This window comes from Balaenoptera borealis, assembly GCF_965194805.1.
Source record: "Balaenoptera borealis genome assembly, chromosome: 16".
Taxonomy (NCBI): Eukaryota; Metazoa; Chordata; class Mammalia; order Artiodactyla; family Balaenopteridae; genus Balaenoptera; species Balaenoptera borealis.
The window spans coordinates 79,667,647-79,691,361 of NC_138872.1; the positions used below are offsets into that span (position 1 = coordinate 79,667,647).

The 23,715-nt window shown below is 46.8% G+C and overlaps 1 protein-coding gene across 2 annotated transcripts in view; it reads right to left on the minus strand.

Moving 5' to 3' along the window:
* Nucleotides 1-802: 802 nt before the first annotated feature.
* HIP1 (huntingtin interacting protein 1) overlaps nt 803-23,715 on the minus strand; it is a 152,465-nt gene continuing 129,552 nt past the window's right edge. For both annotated transcript variants that reach the window (XM_082360240.1, XM_082360241.1), the window contains exons 19-32: nt 23,483-23,618; nt 21,692-21,778; nt 21,370-21,477; nt 21,152-21,288; nt 19,344-19,454; nt 18,510-18,568; nt 18,015-18,108; nt 11,099-11,199; nt 10,305-10,410; nt 8,754-8,877; nt 8,244-8,305; nt 5,379-5,487; nt 4,542-4,615; nt 803-4,191 (exon numbers count right to left, since the gene is read on the minus strand). In XM_082360240.1, coding sequence (XP_082216366.1) covers nt 4,563-4,615; nt 5,379-5,487; nt 8,244-8,305; nt 8,754-8,877; nt 10,305-10,410; nt 11,099-11,199; nt 18,015-18,108; nt 18,510-18,568; nt 19,344-19,454; nt 21,152-21,288; nt 21,370-21,477; nt 21,692-21,778; nt 23,483-23,618 — 1,287 coding nt within the window. In that variant the 3' untranslated portion in view covers nt 803-4,191; nt 4,542-4,562. The remainder of the gene's footprint in view (nt 4,192-4,541; nt 4,616-5,378; nt 5,488-8,243; nt 8,306-8,753; nt 8,878-10,304; nt 10,411-11,098; nt 11,200-18,014; nt 18,109-18,509; nt 18,569-19,343; nt 19,455-21,151; nt 21,289-21,369; nt 21,478-21,691; nt 21,779-23,482; nt 23,619-23,715) is intronic.

Genomic DNA, 23,715 nt, shown 5'->3' on the forward strand with positions numbered 1-23,715 from the left:
CACAGCTGTAGGCAAGTGTTTCCCATTTTCTGTATTCATCCAGATCATCTTCCCCACTGGGCACTTTCAACACTATTTTCCTTCAGTTTTCCTGGTTATTTGACCTCCTTAGTTATAGACTCTACCGATGGCTTGCTTCATTCTCTCTGTCCTTTATGAGTCATTTGGGCAATTCTCCTGATTGCCAACCCCAGGCCTTCCCCATCTCCCTTCCTCCCTTGCAGGTCCCCTGGGCTTAACACACTGGCAGCATGAGGTTACAGACGATCCTGCCAGGGAAAGTCACCATGCAGTCGGCCCCATTCTGTCAGCTCCCTCTGCAGATCCTCTGGTAGCTGTGACTGGCTTGCTCTGAATCCCCTTATGCTTGGCAGCTTCTGGCCCTGAGCAGAATTTGCCCCATGCATTTTTAAGATGGCAGATTATTTTTACATCTTTAGGGTGGAGAAGGGAATATCCATAGCTCAAGACCCCAGATTTCATGCAGTGACCTGGCCTTCTAGATAAATTACAGTACTATATTGAACACTTAGACACTGTCTGTTTGATCACTCCCAAGGACAAGAGAGTGTACAGAGGATGGAAAAGTGCTAAGGGGTGCAAACTAATGTTTATTTTTTCTAGAGTAGCAAGGGAAATGCAATAGTTTTACGCTTCAGAAAATGTCCTGTTTTTAAGACATAGTCCCAGAGGTGCAGAGCTAAGTGGATTCAGTGAACCTTGGGATATAAATGTAGGCTTTTCACTGAAACCCCAGACCTCAAAACCACTTTGATTGGTCAGTTATCACCACTACTCTCCATTGCCAGGTTGAAATATTTATTGAAAAATTGAAAACACAGATGCAATGTATTATACAAAGAAAAGTCTTAATACCATAATAAAAGTACTGTTGGAAGGAAACAAAGCCAGTGGCTACCTGCCCTGGGAAGGTAGGCACTCAGTGAAAAATGAAATTCATTTATAGGAACTATTCTAATGGAAAATTGGGGAAAAGGTTAAAAACAGAAGAAAAAACCCAATCCCATCCCTGAAAACCTAAATGTGAGAGTTTGTTGTAAGTCTGAGACAATTGCATTATCACCAAGATTTATCTGAACCCCCTCAGTTTGTCCCTGTGAGTAGTAATCAGCCTAATTTAGGGCCTTCAAACCTGAGGTAGTTGAGGGTCACCTGAAAGACATGTCTGGAAATCACCTACTCTCAGAATCGGACCCAACGACGTTTGACCAATTGTTTCATGTTGCTTTGGCTCCTGGGGTGAGAGGCCAAGTTGCCACTGTGGGTTGCTAATCCTGTATTTGGTCTGGACCTGGGAGATGTGAGCAGTATTCAGCTGGCCCGGTTTGCTGTGTTGATGGCTGGCAGGCCTGAGGTGGTGGTTTTCTATGCAACAGGCAGCGCGGTCTCTGGAGGACCGAGGATGGTGGAGAGAGGGCAAAGCCAGTCTGGTTGGAAGGCCAATGCCAGGACTGAAGGCTTTCACTGGCAGAAAGGATTTCCAGAGACGCAGAAAGGTGGTAGAAGGTAGCAAGAATACCACCACTTGGTAAAGACCAAGGTAAGTGGAGCCAGGAGATCCAGACTAAGGAGCTGCCCAAGAAGCAGGCAGCAGCACCCAGGTGTGAGCCCAGAACCGGCTTCTCAGTGAGAGGCCGAAGCAAACCAACCGGCCTGGAGACACGCGCTCGTGATCCCCGTGGTACCCGGTGTAAACCCTGCTCTCTGCCTTGGCAGCCCAGACACTTCCAAGAAAGGATGCTCTGGACAGTGGTTCTTCCAGCCACTGGGTCAGGGACTCAAATTCAGGTAGGATCCTAGGGATCCTGCTGTGGGCAGCAGAATCAGCAAACGATCTAAATTCGAGTCTCATTGAAACTCCGTGCTCAGATATAAATAACCCCACAAAGGTAGGTCTTTCCTTCAATTTTTGTTCCTTATTATGTACACTCATATCCTTCCTTACTCTAGAGATATGAGACACTGTGCTACACAATTAAAATACTGGATACAGCTGTATTTCGGCCTCTCGTCAACCCTAAGCCATCACTTCATTGTTGTCCTGCCTTGCTCTGACCCATTTACACTGACCCATGAGACTCAAGTCACGAATGATGCTCAGTGACTAATTTAAAAGGCTGTGAGGTTCATTTTTAGCCTGAGGATGTGATTCCTGTTTTAACCAAGGCATTTCACACCCAGGATAGCACACTCATTTTTAGAGTAGCCAAGGTACGACATTTTGATTTGCGCTAGAGAACGGACTAGCTTCTAAGTCAAGCGATTATGAAAGTAATTATACTAATTCTGACATATATTTCCTCATGTGAGACTGAATTAGCCTGTGTTCCTGTTTAAGTGCTTTCTTAACTGTTTTATTACTCCGGAGAAGCCCATGAAGGTTTTAAAAATGACTGTGGCTTCTTTTTAGAGGGAGTGTTACTCAGGGAATCCTAATCTGGTCCCATATACTAGATTTTTCCCCCATTGGTAATTTGGAGCACAATAGTCTGAATGGCTGAGATTCTGGAAGTGAGGACCAGCCACCTTTGGAAATGTTGACCCACGCTGAGAACACACCAATTGGCTTAACTGGCACAGCTGGGCCAGGGGTGCTACACATCATTCCTTCTGAGGCTTGGGTGGAAAAATAGTTGAGCACAAAGAAGCAGTAAACGTAAGACCGGTCAATTTCCACTGCTGCTATCTCGTTAGCCCAGTATGGAGATCACACGTCTGAGTCTCATAATCTGAGCTAATGGGACGCAGCTTTTTGAGTGCCCTAGTTAGAAATTGCAGAGAAAGGGAGTTGGCGGTGGGGGCTTAGGAAGGAGAGAAAGTTGATTCACAGTGATCAAACGAGAGTCTCACAACCTGTCACGTAGCGACACTCAGCAATGGTCCCTGGGGACAGGTCCTGGGAAGTGCTTGTTGGCTACTACCTATGAATCGCTACAGATAAAGGAAGACATTGTTTGTCCAAGATGGGAAGGTCACTTAAATGCTGGGGTCCATCTGGAGGTGAAGAAGTGCTGGCGGGCTGCCCATCCCCAGGACATCGTTCATGCTCCTTCTGTCCTCATCCTGTCCACAAGGCAGCCAGGGCCCGGGATGTGTGGTTGGAAGGGGTCAGAGCCAGTAGTCCCCCTCTCTTGTTTTCCCTGACCCAGATGCTCTGAGGAACTTTCTTGCTTCAAGATCCAAACCGGCAATGACAGATCGGGATGGCCTCTAGGTCTTGTTTCCGATTCTTGAAGACGGATGTACTCAGGCAGCAACGCAAGCCTAGCCATAGTCACACCTGAAATCCTGCTTGCTGCCAGCACTGCTGCTGATGGGGATTAGTCATAATAGTCAAGGTACCAAACCAAGCCCAGGGTCTTTCCTGCTGGGAGCAAGTTGGCCTGATCTTCTGGGTCTGTCGGTTAGGTAGAACACGGAACTATCTTCTTGAGATTCAAGAGGATGCCAAGGCAGACATTTGGAGAAAGGGATTGGAAACCCCTCACGTGTTCCCTCTTAGGGCCCTGCCTGGGTATGAAGGGAGGTGTCAACTTGACGGGCCATGGAAGATTCCTTCTGGGGGGAGGAAGTGTGGCTACTCTCACCGGCTGGGTTCAAGCATGGGATAAGGCTTTTCAGCCCGGTCACAAGGAGTTTCCAAGAAAGGTGGTCTCCTGAAGACCTGGGCTGTGTGCACCCTTCCTCTCCCTCTCTCTGTCGCCCCTCACTTGTGAAGGTGGGCAGAGGCTTTCGGCTGGGCTCCAGCTTTAGAAGGCAAGGCACTCGCTCTCCTTCCGCCCGACCCCGGGGAGTGGCCTCGGCCGACCCATACTCGCTCAGCAGGACACTTGGCTCGGGGGGCCGGCGGGGAGCACCGTGGCGAAGCCTAGGCAGCACCATTGCTGTGAGCTGCTGTGGTTAGGGGCCCCCAATAGCTCAGGGCTTCAGGGGCGATCCCCTGGGAGTGTTGGCTATGTGAGTGAAACTTGGGAAAAAAAGACCCGACCACCATAAGAAGCAGTGGGAATCCATGGAACTGCCAAAAGAGGGGGGCACTGCCTTGGCGTTCTCAGCCAGGACACTCCTACTCTTCTTCCGACTCCGTGCAGCCTCAGGGTCGGGTCACGGTTTGGAATCCACCAGTCCCCCAGTGTTCACAAGTTTGTGCAAATGATGAAACGGAAAAGGCTGAGAAGAAAACAGAAAAGAAAACGCGTAAGATCTTCGCTCTCCAGCTCAACAGCGGTAGCAACAAGCCTCCCACCCCACCCCCCAACAAGGACACCAACTGTTGGGGGTAAAACAGGCAGGACCTGGAAGGAGGTCCCCTCTGTCAGGGTGGCCCTGGGCTCCCCTCTTCTTGGCGGTCGGCGGGGGTAGTGAAAGAACACAGAACATGGGCTGTGGAGGGAGTCTCTGGAAGGCCGGGCAGGTCCTCAGCACTGGATGACGGGCGTGGCGTGGACCCCCAGGGTCTGGCCCGTGACTGGGGGAGTCACACACACACACAGATGGGCAGCAAGGATTTACACTCTGACCTGTGGGATGTCGGTGTGACTCTATTCTTTTTCGGTGATCGCTTCTTGCAGCGTAGGTGGTGATGCTTCTGTTCCTAAAAGACAACAGTCAGTTATGTTTCATAGTGTTTGGTGCACGCACGCACTCATCTAGCCAACAGAAACGGCCGCCAGGGTGGGCTCTAAAATACATTATCATAACCACCTATTCCTGGGTCAGGTGTCCAGGAATGTCTGGGCGGCATCTGTTCTGGGTTCCCAGAGTCAGTGAGCCCAATGAGAATCACGATCTTGCTTGTGATCAAGTTGGCCCCTTTGGATGTTCAGAAAAGCAGCCCGCACAGACTCTGGGCGACCAAGAGTCCCTGGGCTGGTGGGGTGAACCTTACTCCACTCCCACTGTTTCTAGCTCCTGACCCTTTCTATCTCTCGCCATTGCTACCCATCGCTGGCTCTAGGCAGCCAGAAGCTTGGATTTCACTTGCCCTGTCTGCTGGACCTTCACTGACCACTATTCATTCATTCACTACTCAACTTGATGCTGGCCTGAAACTAAACTCCTGGGGAGAAAAACCAGGCTAACTGGGTCTGGAAGGCAATGGGGTGAGTGAGTGACCATTCAGTCTACTGGTCAACATTCAGGTCTTGAAAGATGACCACAAAAGCTTTCTATTCACCACAGTGTACCCCAGTTTGGGGCTTGCGGGTTATTCACCACTGGAGAAAAAAGATGCCCTGTGAATAGAAGGGAGGAGGGAGAAGTTCCTGGTTCCGCTGTATGGGAGGGGGAGGCCCTCATCACACAGCAGCCCCCCACCTCCCTCCCTGGGGGCTGTGCCAGTCCTCAGCCAGGCTCACCTTCCTCCCAGCCCTCGGCGACACCAGCGAGCTCGTAATGCTTTTTCCGAAGCTCTCCCAGTTTTTGACGCTCCTTTTGCAGTTCGTTTTCTAGCTCCAGCACCCTAACCTGTGGGGAAAGTGGCCTTTGCTTTGAGCAGGGACCTGAGAACGGTCTCACGTCAACCTAATCCCTTTCCTCTGTGGGCCAGGACTCATTGTCTATGTTATCCATCGCTTACCCAGTCCTCAATTTCACCCTTGTCTCTGTTCTAATTTTTCCATCCTCTCGTTCATCCATCTATCCCAATGGCTTTTATGCTTTCTCACTGGGACCCTCTACTGGAAATGAATGATACTTTACGGTCCAAATGCCTAAATGGGAGTAGGGCTTATCTTACGTTCCTCTGATAAATCACTAACTAAAAACATACTACTCAGCTATTAAAAAAAACCCCAAAATCTTGCCATTTGCAACAACATGGGTAGATCCAGAAGGTATTCTGAAAAGTGATGTAAGTCATAGAAAGACAAACACCATATGATCTCACCTAAATGTGGAATCTAAAAAACAAAACAAACAAAATAACATGAAAAGAGACTCACAGATACAGAGAATAAACAGGTAGTTGACAGAGTGGAGGGGAGGTTGGGGGGTGTGAAATATGTGAAGGGGATTAAGAGGTACAAACCTCCAGTTATAAAATAAATAAGTCACAGGATATAATATACAGCATGAGGAATATGGTCAGTATTATTGTAATAACTTTGTATGGAGACAGATGATTACTAGACTTATTGTGATGATCATTTCGTGATGTATGCAAATGTCAAATCACTAGGTAGTATACCTGAAACTAATCTAACAGTGTATGTCAACTCTATTTCAATAAATAAAAAGAGAAACAATGGAAAGAAAAGGACAACTCTCATGTTTAGTCTATCTATATGATACATTCTAATCCAGTTGTAACCCATCTCCTTCAACCCCAGTTCTCTGGAAGTCTAGGCAGGAACCAAATACAATGGTTCTGGCATTTTTGAGGGGTTGGTATAACTTAGGGTTATTATTGTGCAGGAAAAGGTACAATCTCGCTAAAGGAAGGGTTGGTTCTTGGCTATTCCTCCTCCTCATTAATTATTTTATTTATTATTGCAAGAAATATTTGCTGAGCACCCATAATGGACCCCAGGCTCTGTTACAGGTGCTGGAGACACAGTGGTGCACAGACACACAAGGTCCCTGCTTACCTCATGGGGGGAAGAGACAAACTAATGAACAAGAAAAGACCCGATCATAAAGCAAATGACACAGGGCGACTTAGTGATAAAGACTAAGGGTGAGCAGCAAAGGCTACTCTCAGGAAGTAACTTTCGACCGGGAGAGAGTCATGAGGTGAGGTTGGAGAAATAGGCAAGGAACATTACGCCTGCGGCCCACGGGCCAGGGGAAGGTGTCTGGGTATTACTCCAAGTCCAAAGGAAGCCAGTGGAAGATGCGGAACTGACATGTCGTCATTTACATTTTTACAATATGTCGAGGCTGAATGCATTGAAGATGGGCAGAGTGGAAGCAACTAGACTCAGTAAGGTGGCTCGTATTTTTTGCTTTTTAAACTTTTTATTATGGAAAATGTAAAACATATACAGAAGGATGGAGACTGGTACAGTGAACCCCACCATGTGCCTTTCATGTTGTTCCATCAACTACCAACTCGTGGCCAGACTTGTCTCAGCAATACTCTTTCCTGTTCTCCCTGCCCCGCCACGGGATAATTCTAAAACACATACTTGCATACAATATAGGTGAGCTGCTTCTGCAGTAGCTCAGCAGAGAAAACAGTGGCTTAGACTAGGTTAGGGAGATGGAAGAGTGGAAAGGTTAAGGCTATGTTTTAGAGACTGAGAGTTGACAGGACTTGCTGGTAGGTTGCATGTGGAGGGGGAGGGAGAGGAACCAAGGACGACTCCCAGGTTTGGGGCTCCGCACCCAGGTGGGTGGTGGTGGTGCCATTTACTGCGATGGAGAAAACCAGGGGAGGGACAGATTTGGGTGAGAGGGAAACCAAGAGACCTGTTTTGGACACATTAAGTCTGGATGCCTGTACTTCTTGGACATGAAGTGGAGACATCACGTAGGCAATTGAGCAAGTACAGAGCTCAAAGAGAAGAACGTGGGGACCTAAGTTGGGGAGAAGAATGGGGTATTTATCGGCATATAGATGGTATTTAAAGTCAAGAGGGATGGGATGAGAACAGTAAACAGGAGGGTGTAAGTGGAGGAGACTCAGGCCTCAGCCCAGTTCTTTCAGTGTCTACAGACATCTGGCACATGACTTTTCCTAAAAGTCCTGAGTGACCCACCTATAGACTTCACCAGTCTCAATCTGGACTTTACCCCAGGCCTGTGACCAGAAATTCTAGAACAAGGATGTCAGATATTTTCCAGGATCCTATTTTGCACGGCATAACTTCACTAAAACTGAGAAATGGCATTGCCTTTGATGGGTTAACAGTGGATTGACTTTTCAAAAAAAAAAACTGAAGGTCATATACAAATAATTCATATTGGAAGTTTTCAAAAAATTGTCAATGTAAGACTATTAAATACCAGTTTATGGTCTGCTTAGGAGAGAGCTGATAACATTTTGAGGGATGCCAGACTAAGACGGGTGGGCAAGAGTTAAGATTCTGATTTTTACTAATCACCTCTGTCCACCTCCGCTGTTTCTTCCAGCATCACTTACGTTCATTCTTGGGGTGATATGTACCTCTGTGTTCATTTCCCCCGCGAGTTTCTCTCTGACTTCTCCCCATGGGAATAATATTTGGGGTCAGTGTCATAGGCAATAGAGTCTGACCAGACTTAGAGATGGGAGTTCCTACCTGGGAATCCATCTCCTGGCGTTTGATCTGGGTCAGCGTCATGCTTGAGAAGTCCATGCTGTCTGCAATGATGGAAATAGGACGGTCTTGTCGAATGACACCCCAGCTGACACTTACCTGAGAGGCGGCTGGTGCCAACGCTCTGCTGAAATGCTTGGTTTGTCATTTACCAACACACGCGTGAATGTAAGTGAGGGGTGGAGAGGGAGGAAGGCAATGACAGGGTAACTAGGGTCAGACCCCACCCCAGTGGACAATCAGGCCTGTGGAGTCATTTCTCTGAATTCAGAGAAATAGCCAAATGGAAAATCTAGCTAAGGCCTGTCCCTAGAGTCATCAATAGCATGCTTATGTGGTGTCTCAACTTTTGAGAAGGTAAGTTTGAATGTACAAAGATGAAAAATAAGAGAGAATTTGGAAACAGGACTGTGGGAAATCGGAATCGTGGAGAAGAATGTAATGAGCAGCCACATAGGATGGACGAGAAAAGCATTGCTTCTGAAAGGCTACCTGTGTCCTCGATCTGTGATTTGCCGGAAATGGTTGAGGCCACAACTGCGGCGGTGGCCTGGTTCACGCCCCGAGAGGCCTGCTGCAGCTGGGTCAGGTTTGGGCTGTCCTTATCCGCTTTCACCTGCCAGGACCAAGCAGATTTAGGGTCACACAACATAGAGCAGCAAGGATGGAATCAGATAGTCGGTCTGATGGTTCTTGACAAATATATGGGCTCTGTTGTGGTCACCAATCAACTTCTCAAAAATCGCTACCTAGGGGGTCAACTCCTGGCATCTCTCTCTAATATCAAAAATCATTCCTGGGGCTTCCCTGGTGGCGCAGTGGTTAAGAATCTGCCTGCCAGTGCAGGGAACACGGGTTTGAGCCTTGGTCCAGGAAGATCCCACATGTCGCGGAGCAACTAAGCCTGTGTGCCACAACTACTGAGCCTGCACTCTAGAGCCTGCAAGCCACAACTACTGAAGCCCGCAAACCACAACTACTGGAGCCTGCGAGCCACAACTACTGAAGCCCGCGTGCCTAGAGCCCATGCTCCGCAACAAGAGAAGCCACTGCAATGAGAAGCCCGCGCACCACAACGAAGAGTAGCCCCTGCTTGCTGCAACTAGAGAAAGCCTGCACGCAGCAACGAAGACCCAACGCAGCCAAAAATAATAAATAAATTAAATAAATAAATTAAAAAAACAATCATTCCTGGCTTATTTGCTTGGTGGCCTCGAACTCTAGCTTTATCACTTATTTTGGGACAACAATAAATAAGGACAGTAAAAGAACACTCCCCGGGGAACTCTACAACTCATGGAAGGATTTTGGTGATGAGCTTTGCATTAGGATTAGCTGGGGCGATGGTTCAAATTTGGACCCTTTTTTTTTTTTTAATTAATTAATTAATTAATTTATGGCTGTGTTGGGTCTTCGTTTCTGTGCGAGGGCTTTCTCTAGTTGCGGCAAGCGGGGGCCACTCCTCATCGCGGTGCGCGGGCCTCTCACTATCGCGGCCCCTCCCATTGAGGAGCACAGGCTCCAGACGCGCAGGCTCAGCAGTTGTGGCTCACGGGCCCAGCTGCTCCGCGGCATGTGGGATCTTCCCAGACCAGGGCTCGAACCTGTGTCCCCTGCATTGGCAGGCAGATTCTCAACCACTGCGCCACCAGGGAAGCCCTGGACCCTTTTGAAGAGAGGCAGACATTAATTGTGGAACTGCAGAGCCAAGCCAGGTAACCAGCTTACTGGGCCAGCATTTTCCTTATTTGAGCGCTCCTTGAATGTACGATTGCTCATCAGAGGTCGGCATGGCTGAACCCTTAAAGGCCACTTGCAATAAAAATGATGAAGCCAAAAGGCATGCACGTGGAGAGGTGGGTTAGAGGGGCTCCCTGCCGAAAGGCTTTTAGGGGACCCTTGGAGGCAGAATTTTTATCTGGGACTCAACTTACCTGGATGCTGGATAAATAATCAGTTCTTGGGGCCAGTGCCATGGTCCAGGTATACTTTCTAACCCAGTCAGAACTTACAGTGTCCTGGGGAGCCCAACACAGGCCCTACCTTGGATGCGGCCACAAGCTGGGCGGTGCTAGCAGCAATTTCATGCGAACAGACCATCAGCTCCTCGAATTTCCCTCGGCCTTGTACCACCAGATCAGCTGCATCCCTGAGAGTCAGGAGACAACCAGACGGGTTATGCAACTGCCAGCTGCAACCCCTAATGATCTCACCTTTAGATCACTCTCATCACCCTGGCAGGCAGGGAGCCCAGCCTGCATGCCCCACCCCTGTGTTGCTCCAGGAGACCCAGACTCCTTTTTTTTTGAAATTTATTTAATTTTTTTTTATACAGCAGGTTCTTATTAGTTATCTATTTTATACATATTAGCGCATACATGTCAATCCCAATCGCCCAATTCATCCCACCACCCCCACCCCCCGCTTTCCCCCCTTGGTGTCCATACGTTTGTTCTCTACATCTGTGTCTCTATTTCTGCCTTGCAAACCGGTTCATCTGTACCATTTTTCTAGATTCCACATATATGCGTTAATATACAATATTTGTTTTTCTCTTTCTGACTTACTTCACTCTTTATGACAGTCTCTAGGTCCATCCACATCTCTACAAATGACCCAGTTTCGTTCCTTTTTATGGCTGAGTAATATTCCATTGTATATATGTACCACATCTTCTTATATTCAGACCCAGACTCCCTTTTAAACTTTCAGTCCTATTAACTTCCCTATCAACAGTTCATTTCTAGGGGGCAGATTTTTCCCCTTAGTTGTTCTCTGGGGTGGATCACTGGAAAGCAGGGTGAAGGTGAGGAGCCTTGGGATGGACGGATACTTACACCATGACAGTGGCTCCCCAGCCCACAGCTTTAGAGGCTGAGATAAGTCCTTCGGTCCATCGAGAATTCTTGGCATAAAACTCTTTAGGGGATGCTGTACCCTAGGGAAGTGAAAAATAATATTAGCTATCTTTTATTGTGTGCCTACTATGTGCCGGTGCTTTTATATATATTATCCCATGCAGTCTTCACAGTAACCCCGAGGGGTGAGCATTATTATTCCCATTTTTAAAGATGAGAAAACTAAGATTCAGAGAGGCAAAAATACTTTCCCTAAGGATATGCAGGAAATAAATGGAAATAAATCCTAGGCTTTTCTGACTCCAAAGCCTATAGCATTTCTATCACATCCCAATATCTCTATATTGTATATATAAGAATATATATATTATTTATATGTATATACAAATAACTTATGATCTGAGGGGAGTCTAGCCGCTCTCTGTGATTTGCCAAAAGAGGACAGTGAGTACACAGTGAGTGATTAAAAAAATAATTGCTGACGGGTGGGGGAGGGAATTGGAGGAAGGGAGCCAAAAGGTGTAACTTCCAGTTATAAATAAGTACTAGGGACGTAATGTACAACATGATAAATATAATGAACACTGCTGTATGTTATACATGAAAGATACTGAGACTAAATCCTAAGAGTTCTCATCACAAGGAAAAAACTTTTTATTTCTTTCATTTTGTATCTATAAGAGATGACAGTTGTTCACTAAACTTACTGGGATAATCGATTCATATGCATAAGTCAAAGCGTTATGTTGTACACCTTAAACTGATACAGCGCTGTGTGTCAATTATATCTCAATAAAACTGAAAGAAAAATATAATAATTCCTACTTGGAATTTTAAAATGCTTTTATGCTTCGGAAGTACCTGACAGTCTGAGAATCTACAGATACTCCTTGCTCAGTCCCTCTTTCTATTTTGGGGGCAGAAAACATCACCTCTCAGACTGATAAAAAGCGCCACCAAAGCAGATATAGCTTTGTTCTTTTTTTTTTTTTGAATTTTATTTTTTTTTTTACACAGCAGGTTCTTATTAGTCATCAATTTTATCCACATCAGTGTCAATCCCAATCGCTCAATTCATCACACCACCATCCCCACCCCCCTGCAGCTTTCCCCCCTTGGTGTCCATATGTTTGTTCTCTACATCTGTGTCTCAACTTCTGCCCTGCAAACCGGTTCATCTGTACCATTTTTCTAGGTTCCACATATATGCATTAATATACGATATTTGTTTTTCTCTTTCTGACTTACTTCACTCTGTATGACAGTCTCTAGATCCATCCACATCTCAACAAATGACCCAATTTCGTTCCTTTTTATGGCTGAGTAATACTCCAGTGTATACATGTACTACACCTTCTTTATCCATTCGTCTGTCGATGGGCATTTAGGTTGCTTCCATGACCTGGCTATTGTAAATAGTGCTGCAATGAACATTGGGGTGCATGTGTCTTTTTGAATTATGGTTTTCTCTGTGTATATGCCCAGTAGTGGGATTGCTGGATCATATGGTAATTCTACTTTTAGTTTTTTAAGGAACCTGCATACTGTTCTCCATAGTGGCTGTATCAATTTACATTCCCAACAGCAATGCAAGAGAGTTCCCTTTTCTCCACATCCTCTCCAGCATTTGTTGTTTATAGATTTTCTGATGATGCCCGTTCTAACTGGTGTGAGGTGATACCTCATTGTAGTTTTGATTTGCATTTCTCTAATAATTAGTGATGTTGAGCAGCTTTTCATGTGCTTCTTGGCCATCTTTATGTCTTCTTTGGAGAAATGTCCATTTAGGTCTTCTGGCCATTTTTGGATTGGGTTGTTTGTTTCTTTAATATTGAGCTGCATGAGCTGTTTATATATTTTGGAGATGAATCTTTTGTCCGTTGATTCGTTTGCAAATATTTTCTCCCATTCTGAGGGTTGTCTGTTCATCTTGTTTATGGTTTCCTTTGCTGTGCAAAAGCTTTGAAGTTTCATTAGGTCCCATTTGTTTATTTTCGTTTTTATTTCCATTACTCTAGGAGGTGGATCAAAAAAGATCTTGCTGTGATTTATGTCAAAGAGTGTTCTTCCTATGTTTTCCTCTAAGAGTTTTATAGTGTCTGGTCTTACATTTAGGTCTTGAATCCATTTTGAGTTTATTTTTGTGTATGGTGTTAGGGTGTGTTCTAATTTCATTCTTTTACATGTAGCTGTCCAGTTTTCCCATCACCACTTATTGAAGAGACTGTCTTTTGTCCATTGTATATCCTTGCCTCCTTTGTCATAGATTAGTTGAGCATAGGTGCGTGGGTTTATCTCTGGGCTTTCTATCATGTTCCACTGATCTATGTTCCTGTTTTTGTGCCAGTACCATATTGTCTTCATTACTGTAGCTTTGTAGTATAGTCTGAAGTCAGGGAGTCTGATTCCTCCAGCTCCGTTTTTTTCCCTCAAGACTGCTTTGGCTATTCGGGGTCTTTTGTGTCTCCATACAAATTTTAAGACTTTTTGTTCTAGTTCTGTAAAAAATGTCATTGGCAATTTGATAGGGATTGCATTGAATCTGTAGATTGCTTTGGGTAGTATAGTCATTTTCACAATATTGATTCTTCCAATCCAAGAACATGGTCTATCTCTCCATCTGTTGGTATCATCTTTAATTTCTTTCATCAGTGTCTTATAGTTTTCTGCATACAGGTCTTTTGTCTCCCTAGGTAGGTTTATTCCTAGGTATTTTATTCTTCTTGTTGCAGTGGTAAATGGGAGTGTTTCCTTATTTTCTCTTTCAGATTTTTCATCATTAGTGTATAGGAATGCAAGAGATTTCTGTGCATTAATTTTGTATCCTGCAACTTTCCCAAATTCATTGATTAGCTCTAGTAGTTTTCTGGTGGCATTTTTAGGATTCTCTATGTATAGTATCATGTCATCTGCAAACAGTGACAGTTTTACTTCTTCTTTTCCAATTTGTATTCCTTTTATTTCTTTTTCTTCTCTGATTGCCATGGCTAGGACTTCCAAAACTATGTTGAATAATAGTGGTGAGAGTGGACATCCTTGTCTTGTTCCTGATCTTAGAGGAAATGCTTTCAGTTTTTCACCATTGAGAATGATGTTTGCTGTGGGTTTGTCGTATATGGCCTTTATTATGCTGAGGTAGGTTCCCTCTATGCCCACTTTCTGGAGAGTTTTTATCATAAATGGGTGTTGAATTTTGTCAAAAGCTTTTTCTGTATCTATTGAGATGATCATATGATTTTTATTCTTCAGCTTGTTAATATGGTGTATCACATTGATTGATTTGCGTATATTGAAGAATCCTTGCATCCCTGGGATAAATCCCACTTGATCGTGGTGTATTATCCTTTTAATGTGTTGTTGGATTCTGTTTGCTAGTATTTTGTTGAGGATTTTTGCATCTATACTCATCAGTGATATTGGCCTTTAATTTTCTTTTTTTGTAGTATCTTTGTCTGGTTTTGGTATCAGGGTGATGGTGGCCTTGTAGAATGAGTTTGGGAGTGTTCCTTCCTCTGCAATTTTTTGGAAGAGTTTGAGAAGGATGGGTGTTAACACTTCTCTAAATGTTTGATAGAATTCACCTGTGAAGCCATCTGGTCCTGGACTTTTGTTTGTTGTAAGATTTTTAATCACAGTTTCAATTTCATTACTTGTGATTGGTCTGTTCATATTTTCTATTTCTTCCTGGTTCAGTCTTGGAAGGTTATACCTTTCTAAGAATTTGTCCATTTCTTCCAGGTTGTCCATTTTATTGGCATAGAGTTGCTTGTAGTAGTCTCTTAGGATGCTTTGTATTTCTGTGGTGTCTGTTGTAACTTCTCCTTTTTCACTTCTAATTTTATTGATTTGAGTCCTCTCCCTCTTTTTCTTGATGAGTCTGGCTAATGGTTTATCAATTTTGTTCATCTTCTCAAAGAACCAGCTTTTAGTTTTATTGATCTTTGCTATTGTTTTCTTTGTTTCTATTTCATTTATTTCTGATCTGATCTTTATGATTTCTTTCCTTCTGCTAACTTTGGGTTTTGTTTGTTCTTCTTTCTCTAGTTCCTTTGGGTGTAAGGTTAGATTGTTTATTTGAGATTTTCCTTGTTTCTTGAGGTAGGCTTCTATAGCTATAAACTTCCCTCTTAGAACTGCTTTTGCTGCATCCCATAGGTTTTGGATCATCGTGTTTTCATTGTCATTTGTCTCTAGGTATTTTTTGATTTCCTCTTTGATTTCTTCAGTGATCTCTTGGTTATTTAGTAACGTATTGTTTAGCCTCCATGTGTTTGTGTTTTTTACGTTATTTTCCCTGTAATTCATTTCTAATCTCACAGCGTTGTGGTCAGAAAAGATGTTTGATATGATTTCAATTTTCTTAAATTTACTGAGGCTTGATTTGTGACCCAAGATGTGAACTATCCTGGAGAATGTTCCGTGCGCACTTGAGAAGAAAGTGTAATCTGTTGTTTCTGGATGGAATGTCCTATAAATATCAGTTAAATCTATCTGGTCTATTGTGTCATTTAAAGCTTCTGTTTCCTTATTTATTTTCATTTTGGATGATCTGTCCATTGGTGTAAGTGAGGTGTTAAAGTCCCCCACTATTATTGTGTTACTGTCGATTTCCTCTTTTATAGCTGTTAGCAGTTGCCTTATGTATTGAGGTCCTCCTATGTTGGGTGAATATATATTTATAATTGTTATCTCTTCTTCTTGGATTGATTCCTTGATCATTATGTAGTGTCCTTCCTTGTCTCTTGTAACATTCTTTATTTTAAAGTCTATTTTATCTGATATGAGTATTGCTACTCCAGCTTTCTTTTGATTTCCATTTGCACGGAATATCTTCTTCCATCCCCTCACTTTCAGTCTGTATATGTCCCTAGGTGTGAAGTGGGTCTCTTGTAGACAGCATATATATGGGTCTTGTTTTTGTATCCATTCATCAAGCCTGTGTCTTTTGGTTGGAGCATTTAATCCATTCACGCTTAAGGTAATTATCGATATATATGTTCCTATGACCATTTTCTTAATTGTTTTGGGTTTGTTTTTGTAGGTCCTTTTCTTCTCTTGTGTTTCCCACTTAGAGAAGCTCCTTTAGCATTTGTTGTAGAGCTGTTCCTTCATCTGGTACACAGCCCTCTGCCTTTTCATCTTGTCTATCTTTCCGTGAATGTGGTTTTTGTTCCACAGGCTGCAGGATTGTAGTTCTTCTTGCTTCTGCTGTCTGCCCTCTGGTGGATGAGGCTATCTAAGAGGCTTGATGGGAGGGACTGGTGGTGGGTAGAGCTGACTGTTGCTCTGGTGGGCAGAGCTCAGTAAAACTTTAATCTGCTTGAGTGCTGATGGGTGGGGCTGGGTTCCCTCCCTGTTGGTTGTCTGGCCTGAGGCAACCCAACACTGGAGCCTACCTGGGCTCTTTGGTGGGGCTAATGACAGACTCTGGGAGGGCTCACGTCAAGGAGTACTTCCCAGAACTTCTGCTGCCAGTGTCCTTGTCCCCATGGTGAGCCACAGCCACCCCCTGCCTCTGCAGGAGACCCTCCAACACTAACAGGTAGATCTGGTTCAGTCTCCTATGGGGTCACTGCTCCTTCCCCTGGGTCCTGATGCGCACACTACTTTGTGTGTGCCCTCCAAGAGTGGAGTCTCTGTTTCCCCCAGTCCTGTCGAAGTCCTGCAATCAAATCCCACTAGCCTTCAAGGTCTGATTGTCTCGGAATTCCTCCTCCCGTTGCCAGACCCCCAGGTTGGGAACCCTGATGTGGGGCTCAGAACCTTCACTCCAGTGGGTGGACTTCTGTGGTATAAGTGTTCTCCTGTCTGTGAGTCACCCACCCAGCAGTTATGGGATTTGATTTTACTGTGATTGCACCCCTCCTACCATCTCATTGTGGCTTCTCCTTTGTCTTTGGATGTGGGGTATCTTTTCTGGTGAGTTCCAGTGTCTTCCTGTTGATGATTGTCCAGCAGCTAGTTGTGATTCTGGTATTCTCACAAGAGGGAGTGAGAGCACGTCCTTCTACTCCGCCATACATTTATGATGAGCCAGAAACATTTTACTCATCAAAATATTAAACAATTCTGGAACCTGACAAGTTCAAACTCAGGGTGCTGGCAGATTTTACTTTTGATGAGACCCTGCTTCCTAGAAAACTGTCAGTCATTTCACTGTAACATCACATGGTAAATGGTATAGCTTTGTTCTTTATAGGTTGTTTTTAGGCTCATAGCCCCCTCTCTGGACCTTTGTCTCCTGAGCTGCAGCTGCACAAAGGGATGTGAGAAAGGAAAAAAGAGGCTGATGACGCCAGCAAAGAAGCAAGATAACTGAAGTGATGATGTCAACAAGGGATGGAGGCAGAGTCTGTCTGAATCATTGCGAGTTAACTGCTGTTGGAAAGAGATGGCAGGGACTTCCCTGGCGGTCCGGTGGTTAAGACCCTGCGCTTCCACTGCAGGGAGTGCGGGTTCGATCCCTGGTCGGGGAACCAAGATCCCGCATGCACAGAAAGAGACACGGGCAGAGCCTATAGTGGAGAGTCAGTGCCAGGTTGGCATTGCTGATTTGCCTGGTTTTAAAAGTCCTCACTCCCTCCTCCGAGAGCCCAGACTTGCAATGCGCACTGGGCTTCCATGGCAGGTTCCGGTGACGTCCACCGGGGTGAATGAGCCTGCCGCTGGAGGCTCTGGCCGACTGCCCTCTGGGGACCTGGCCATACCCCAGCTTCTTTCCATAGCATTTGTTGACGTCCATGGGAGTGGCAGCTGTGCCCTCAGGTGGACACACATGGCTGGACGGCAGCACACCTAGACCTCACTGAATGTGTATCAAGTAGACTCCAGCTCTCACTGAGCTGGGAATCAGTAACTGATGTTTGCTCTGTCTAGGGCCCTCACCCACGCTTACCCGGCCACTCTCCACTATCTCTCTCTGGAGCTCCTTTGAGGCCACGATCAGGACCTGAATAGCCTGCATTAGGCTGGTACAGGAGCCAAGGATCCTGCAATAAGCAAAAACAACAACAAAAAGGTCAGGGACACAAAACAGATACCAAAAACAATGCGGAAGACTTGTTTTCTTTTTCTCTCCTGAACACAGGCAAACTTGGGATGGGAAAAAAGGCAGGGAATATTCTGGAGGTGAAGCTCTGAAGGAAAGGTGGGTGAGAGAGGAGACTTGATTGTGGATCTTCTTCATAAGGAATAGGTAAGTAGTGACTCTTGGGGTTTCTTTCCTCTATAATGCAATATTGATATCATGGTCATCATTAATACTGATACTGACAATTCCATAGACTCAGCCCTTCCCTGTGGCGGCTAATGTTCTATTCTAATCAGTATGATCCAGTGCAGGAAAGACGGATCCTGACCACCAAGGTGTCACCACGCCGCTCAGACTGACCTTTCGTTCACCTCCAATTTAACTCCTGTGTCTCCAGCTCGGGATTTGCTGAGCATCTCCTATTAAAAAAGAAGCAGAGTTTCTCAGTACATCACAGGTACTGAGAACCCACTGGTGTCCTGCTACACCTGGGGTCCAACATCCTGCAGTAGCTGAGAAACCTAGAAGTGCCCACCCATGTCCTCGTGAGAGTCAGGAAAAGAACCCAGACCTCCGATCTACTCAGTGGGAGGCAGCTGGAGCTACAGTCTGTGTCTTGACATTTTGGCACGTGGGCTGACGTGCACAGAACTCTGAGAGCTACGGCACCATGCCAACAGGGGCAGCTGGTACCAGGTCCTCGAGGCAGGCAGCACACCAAGGCAGTTGCCTGAGTCTTCCATCAAAGGAGTAATATGTGACCTTTCCAACGGTGCCCGCTCAGCTTTTCCCTGAGACAACAGTTACCGCTGGTTTACTGAGTGCCTGGCACTGAGATCCATGTGCATTACCTCACTGAGCTCTTTACAACACCTCTCTGGGGAAGGTACTGTTATCATCACCATCATATAGAAACGGAAGCCAAATCTTAGCGGGGTTAACATAACTTAGCAGTCAGTCTGGAACTCGAATGTAGGATGGCCTGACACCAAAGTATGTGATCCTTGAGGAAACTGCTCATTTTCCCTTGGAGAACTTTCTATTTTCTGTACCTCAGCGATCCCAGGGGATTTGGGTTTTGGTTTGTTTTACAGGGGGCTCTGCAGAGAACGGCTGAGATATACCCAGCGGGCAATGCTGCCGAAAGGTAGCTGCATGGCATCACTTCAGGTGATCCTGCAGAGACTTCCATACCTCTATTCTGGCCGTAGCGGTTTCAATGGCAGCGGAAGTGGCAGCCATCTCTTTGTCCACCAGGTCCCCCAGTTCCTCCTGTTTGATGTCCAGGCCTCTGGGCAGGAGCTCCTGTGAACAGCATCACGAAGGCGGAAATGACCCTTTGACCTCCTCTCTACCCTCCCGTGGTGGACAGGTAACCCCCACATGACGGCAGAAGGTAGGAGGGTCCCACCACGTAACACACTTCTGCACGCCGTGGTGGGACTTGTCTGGAACTCTCTACCACATGAGCTCTGCAACTCCACGCTCCTCCTGCCTCTATTCTCACTCAGAACCCACCTCTTTCCAGAAGGCCATCCCTGTCGAACCCCACAAGGCCATTCAGTTGCAGCCGCTCAGACCCTGACCCCACCATTGTGCAGCACTGACTGTATTTGCTGCTTGGGAGGTACTTTAAAAACACCTTCAGGGCTTCCCTGGTGGCGCAGTGGTTAAGAATCTACCTGCCAATGCAGGGGACACGGGTTCGAGCCCTGGTCCGGGAAGATCCCACGTGTCGCGGAGCAACTAAGCCCGTGCACCACAACTACTGAGCCTGCACTCTAGAGCCCGCGAGCCACAACTACTGAGCCCACGTGCTACAACTACTGAAGCCCATGCGCCTAGAGCCCATGCTCTGCAACAAGAGAAGCCACTGTGATGAGAAGCCCGCGCACTGCAACGAAGAGTAGCTCCCGCTCGTCGCAACTAGAGAAAGCCCGCGTGCAGCAACGAAGACCCAACGCAGCCAAAAATAAAATAAATAAAATAAATAAATTAAAAAAAAATTCAGATGAGGGAATTCCCTGGCGGTCCAGTGGTTAGGACTCTGCGCTTTCATTGCCAGGGGTTGGATCCCTGGTTGGTGAACTAAGATCCTGCAAGCCACTCGGCGGAGTTCGAATGAGAGATGATGAGGATATGACCTCTGGCCCTGGTCTCTTCCTTCTCTGAATTTATCATTCCCACTATTTTAGGTGGCAATATTCCTACTATTCTAGGAATTAGAAGCTGCCTTGCACTGTACTCCTTAAATAGATCTGTATCACACTGTATAGAAATGGTTGATTTCCAGGACTCCCCTGATGGTCCAGTGGTTAAGAATCCGCCTTTCAATGCAGGGGACCCAGGTTCAATCCCTGGTCAGGGAACTAAGATCCCACACGCCACGGGGCAACTAAGCCCACGTGCCACAACTACTGAGCCTGCGCACTACAACTGGAGAGCCCGTGTGCCACAAACTACAGAGCCCACATGCTCTGCGGCCCATGTGCCACAACTAGAGAGAAGCCTGTGTGCTGCAACAAAGATTTCGCAACTAAGACTCAACACAGCCAAAAAAAAAAAAGGTTGATTTCCTTATTTTTCTTCCCCAGGGAGGCCATGCCTTATTCGTCCCTGTAGAACTACACCTGGCACAATTCACTGTACATAGGTCACAGTCACTACATCGTTATTGAGTGAATAAATATATTATCTTCATTTTAGGTGTTACCTGCCCAGCTAGATAAAAACCCTTAAAAACAGGAAAACTGTGCTCATCCTTCTTTGACACTGCTTATAGCACGGTGATGATCACACAGAAGACTCTCCATTAATAATATCCAGTGAATTAAATATAACTGGAAAGTCATTCAGAAGATCAAGTTTTACAGTTCTAACTCTACTTTCCAGAGTCAAGTTTAAAGTACAGAAAGAACTGGCTTAGAACATCACTGATCCCTGAAGAAATCCCCAGCGCTCATACCAAAAAACGACCTTCCCAGGGATAACACTGATGATACCTCGCCAATGGCTGTGATCCTGGCGAGGCAGCTCCTCATGGCTGTGCTGTCGGCATTCTCGATGATTCCTTCGTCCTCCAGGAAAGACAGATAGGTGAGGGTCTCCCTGCCATACTGCTTACAGGCCTCGGTCAGAGCTGCAGAGGCAAGGCGACAGAGACTTTTAAAGGCCCCCTGCTTCCCGTGCTGTGGTGGTGACCCCTCACCCTGGTACTTACAGTCGGCAGGCTCTGGCGGGGCTCTAAGGCAGGTGGTGCTGCCATGAACAATGGTGTCACTGGTCAAGTGGGCCAGGAGGGTTACCGAGTGGAGAAGCCCACTGATATCTGCCAGGAGTTTAAAGGAAACTTTCTCAGTCCTGCTGGAGGGGTGGCGGGGGGGTGGCGGTCACTTTCATACCTCCTTCCTCCCCGCTGTGCAAGTTAGACACACACACTCCTTTCTGGGTGCCTAGGAACTGGTCGCCATTGCCACGTTCCAGCGTTTCGGACCCCTGCCCAGCTGTCACTAGCGACAGACCCTATCCTTCACCTCTCTTACCTTCTGGGCAGGCCAGATACTGGCTCCAGCATTTTTCCAGTTGCTCGATGCAGCTGGAAACGGACCTGACCGTGGAGAGTAGGTGATCTGTGAGAGGGAAGACAGGGCAAAGTCAGAGTCAGAGTTGTCTCAGCTCGCTTCATCCCTGTTAGTTAAGCTGCCTGACGGATGGCCTTCCCAGTGGGGGGCCCCAGCCCTGCAGGAGCTTCCCTAAGTAGGGGGAGGGAGGAGAGATCAATGGCTATGCTGGTACGTGATTCTCTTACTGTAGCTTCAAAGGCTGTACTTCTGAGCCTACCTGGTCCTTTAGCCAAGAACCACGGCAATGGCATCACGGTCTAGCCTCTGCCCCTCATTTCCCATCACTGCCCACTGAATCAAATCCAGGCCTTCCTGTTAAGTCTCTCAAGGCCCTTGGACTCTCATTACTCTTGGGCTCAGACCCCTGGCTCCATGAGGGCTAATCTACACTCACGTTCTGCCCACAACACCGTCATTCGCACTGCTGTGCCTCTGTGCACTGGTCCACGGAGACTGAATCGCACACACAGGAGTTAAATTATGGGCTCTTGCGTCTCGTGGCATACGTGTTGTAGCTCCTGGCTCTATCACTACTGGCTGTGTTCTCAGGCCACATGCGCCTGCTTCCTCATCCGACAAAGGAGGAATAATAGTACCACCTCCCGGCATCACAGTGAGATTGCTGGGCCAAGGCACATAAAGCATGTACAATCGTGCCTGGCATATTGCAGCACTCGGTAAATGTCAGCTGTTTTTATGATTATTATTCCCCACTCTTGTTCCTCTCCACGGCTTTATGTCTCTCCTCTTCCTTCAAAACCCAGCTCATACCATCTCTTGTGGAATCCGCCCACAGCTGCCCCATGTCCTGGTGTTCTCGCAGTACATGAGGTACCCAGTGCGCTACTTCATTTGCAACTGTTGGATTTCCCTACAGACGGGTTCCCCGCTGAACAAGATATCACAGTCCTTCCTGAAACACTTCACTGAATCGAGACCTTTCTAGCTGATAATAAAAATCACCCGTCAGCTGTTTCCTCCCGTCTGCCTTGTTCTGAACGGGACCTCTCAAGACTACCGACAAGTCCCCTCTGCTCGAAAATGAGCTGTAATGAGATCTGTTCATGGCTACGTCCAGGACTTCACAAATGCCCCGGGCCTGGATGCTCTCCCATCTACCGTGCACCAAGGCCCTCCTCTCATCACGGGGGCTCCTGACTTCACCACACGCCCCGAGGACTCTGGGGCAAGCAGAGTGGGCCCTTGCTCGTGCCCGGGACCCTCTGGGGATTTTATTGTATCTGCCTCTCCATGCTTAAGGATGATGACTCCCTGTCTAGATTTGAAGCTCATGGAAGCCGCCTCTGGATTCAGACCACACTGTTCTCCTCAGAGACACAGAGGCCCGTCTGTTCCTCCTCCTCCCGGCATTCAGAATTGTTATCAGGCCTCAGCTCCCGGGATGCATTTCATCAGCGTGATCCATGACCAAAGCAGTAGTTATCACACCCGGGGGTGAGGGGTGAGGGCTGGGCGGCGGGGAGGGGGGGATGTTAGAAAATACTATCGCGCAGGCCCTGTGCTGCAGAGCTGCCGACTGAGTAGAACTTAGGCGGGGGGGTGGGCAGCCCTGGGCATCCCCAGGTGATCCTGACATGCAGCTGGGCTGGGAACCCCTGAGATCAGGGTCTCACGGGATTCAAGGCCGACGCCGAAGAGCATTGGGCTGTAAGGATCCGGCACCTGCAAGCCGGGCAAGGGGAAGGGCACCTGCAGATCCGACGCAGCTGAAGAGAGTGGGCTCCTCAAACCGCCTCAGGGCCTCCTGCACCACCTGCTCGGCAGCCCTCCTCGACTCCACCAGAAGCAGTTTTCGTTGGTCCTTCGCGAGCCGGCATACAGATTCCTAGAGATGGTCCAGGGAAGTGAGAGTCGGCCATGGGCCCCCTAATGAGCCTCCACGCAGCAGCCACCTGTGACACAGCTGGGATTCCTGGCACCTG